At 40.8% G+C, this 2,500-nt stretch overlaps 2 protein-coding genes across 2 annotated transcripts in view; one reads left to right on the top strand and one right to left on the bottom strand.

The window, feature by feature from the left end:
• Positions 1-1,481, top strand: part of LOC138946293 (uncharacterized) — a 9,536-nt gene extending 8,055 nt beyond the window's left edge. The window contains exon 7 of the mRNA XM_070317829.1: positions 569-1,481. Within this exon, the coding sequence (XP_070173930.1) occupies positions 569-844 (276 nt within the window). The 3' untranslated portion in view covers positions 845-1,481. The remainder of the gene's footprint in view (positions 1-568) is intronic.
• Positions 1,482-1,658: 177 nt separating this feature from the next.
• Positions 1,659-2,500, bottom strand: part of LOC138946294 (uncharacterized) — a gene marked incomplete in the record, with an annotated part of 5,675 nt that continues 4,833 nt past the window's right edge. Inside the window, 1 exon segment of the mRNA XM_070317830.1 lies at positions 1,659-2,500.

The following is a 2,500-nucleotide window of genomic DNA, read 5'->3' as shown; positions in this document are numbered from 1 at the left end:
TTTTGAAGTGTCTGTTATTTGAAAGAAATCATAAAGTGATTGCTATGACTGGTTATACATTGTGTAGTTTAATCGAGAACAGATGGTAATTTATTTGCTGTTCTAGGTGTGTATACCCTTCCTCACTGTTCCACACGCATCCGTCTGAGGCCGGACTAGTTGCACAGACGCTTTAAATTGTGTGTGTACTTAATTGCTTGCCAAATATTTCTAGTGTGATTTTCTCCATTGCCTACCCCATCAGAATACACCTTTTTTTTCTCAAAGAAAGATCCCAAATAACCCTTTCAAATACTAAATGTAAACAGCGTCTTTGTGGCACAGTACCCCCCCCCCCCCCCCCCCCTCCTCCCCTCCGCCCCCAAACCCCTACCTGCCTCATTTCGGAAGCCCTTTCCCTACATATACCGCCTAGTCACTTGCAAGAGGCTACACACCGTGGTACACACACACACACACAATTTTCTTCATATGTTAGTACTCCTATCAATTTACATGTAACAATTCCGCAATTTTTTTCCATCTTCTGAATGTTCAAAAGTTATTTTCTTTCTTTTTTCCTAATCAGGTGTGGGTGAAAATGTCCATGCCCGCCAAAGAAGCAAGGGCCATCATCAAAAACAAACAAGGGGAGACCATCTTCTTCTACAAGCTCCGCAACCTGTCTGAACTCTTCTCCGAGGACCACCATCTCAAGGACGAAGACGGTGACCCCAAGTCAGACGCCGTGGAGTTTGTCATTGAAGGTCGGGTAGACGGAATGCAGCTCTCTAGTCATCGGATCAACCTCACTGACCATGACCTTGTGAACAAAAACACCAAAGCGAAGAGCGTGCAAGAATAGTTGAGCACAGAAGGTGTTTGTCCCCCAAAAAGCAAAATGTGTGATTTTCTGATCGCCTTAATGGACATAGAAACTAGGAGAGAGTGTGAGGGACAGAGAGAGTGTGAGGGACAGAGAGAGGGCGAGAGAATTGAATTGAAATTTATATTTCGAGGGCGACAGAGTAAGCAAAGCAAACATGCTTTTTTTCATCTGACCATAGTCCATTATGGATAACTCAATAACAAGAGAGAGAGAGAGAGAGAGAGAGAGAGAGAGAGAGAGAGAGAGAGAGAGAGACAGAGGGAGAGAGACAGACAGACAGAGAGAGAGAGAGAGAGAGAGAGCGCTTGAAAGAAAACTTTGAAAATTCTGATGCTTCAGTGCGCAGTAACCCCAACTAGAGAGAGTTGAAAGCTAGACTGAATGGTTCGCCAAAGTTGAAAAAGGAATGTAACTGACTTTATACATGTACCGGGCAAAGCATGGCAGGTGGTTACAAGAGGCCGAACAAAACTGGTATAAAATGAGAATGGTTTCTGGCCGGCTTTTAAATCCACTGACCTCAAGAACTAAAAGGTATGTGCAAGTCTATTCAAAATGTTTTCGCATTTTCTTCAGTTTTGAGGCATTAATAATAATTACATAAAACTTTCAATTGCTTTTAATGGACGTTTTCTTGAAGATCATGAATGTGTGAGTTTGTCTTCATTTTCCTCACATTTTTTTATGTGACCACTCTGCTGTGAAATCTGAACCAAGGTTATTCTAAGTTCAGCTTTCGGCACTCCCATCCAGGTGTAACACACACACACACCATACACATTATATCAGACGAGGTTACATACTTTTTTTATTAAAAAGAAGAAACGACAAAAGTATTGCACAGTTTGAGTTCCTTCATTGAAAGTATTTTGTGTCTGAAGAAAACAAACACACAAATAAACATAAAAAGCGCATTGCAAACAAAGATGCTATGAAGCCTTTACAAGGAAAAATAACAACTGAATCTGACGTTTGTATGATACATGTAAAATTACAATTACAGTTAAAGATCTAACTTTTTTCAACACACATACACACGTATCCACAAACACAAACACATATACACACACACATATAGTGTCACACTGCTCTACACAGTACGTAGCATTTAAAAGTCTGCGTCATTTGTTAAGCAAAACGTAAATACTGCATATTCTCTGAGCTGATATGGTGATATACAACAAACTTGTTTGGAGAAATTAATTATAGGTAGTAGTCACTTGAATGCAGAAGAAGAGTTGAATGCAGAAGAAGAGTTGATTGCAGAAGAAGATCTAGTTCAGTTGCAGTTACAGAAACACGATACTAAGCATGCATCGCCCATAAAATGAGTACAACTGCCTAAATGGCAGAGGGAAAACGGCCATACAAGCTAAATCCAATTTGTGCAAAACAGTGAACGTTGGCGTTGGCGCTGAAGCCCATGATCACAGAGGAAAGTGCATTGTACTTCAATGATGGGCGACCGGTCCATAACACAAGGGAGCTAACTGTGACCTAACATGTTGAGTACTCTAAAGACAGTTGTTTCCCCTGAGCTGTCACCCACTTTCTTCTGTGACGCCAAAACCACTCTAAAATTGACTAGCCAAATTTTGATGATTTTGTCCAAAAATGAATGTCCGAGAGGTG

The sequence above is a fragment of the Littorina saxatilis genome, linkage group LG13 (genome assembly GCF_037325665.1).
Source record: "Littorina saxatilis isolate snail1 linkage group LG13, US_GU_Lsax_2.0, whole genome shotgun sequence".
NCBI lineage: Eukaryota > Metazoa > Mollusca > Gastropoda > Littorinimorpha > Littorinidae > Littorina > Littorina saxatilis.
This window is presented reverse-complemented; position numbering and strand designations above follow the sequence as displayed.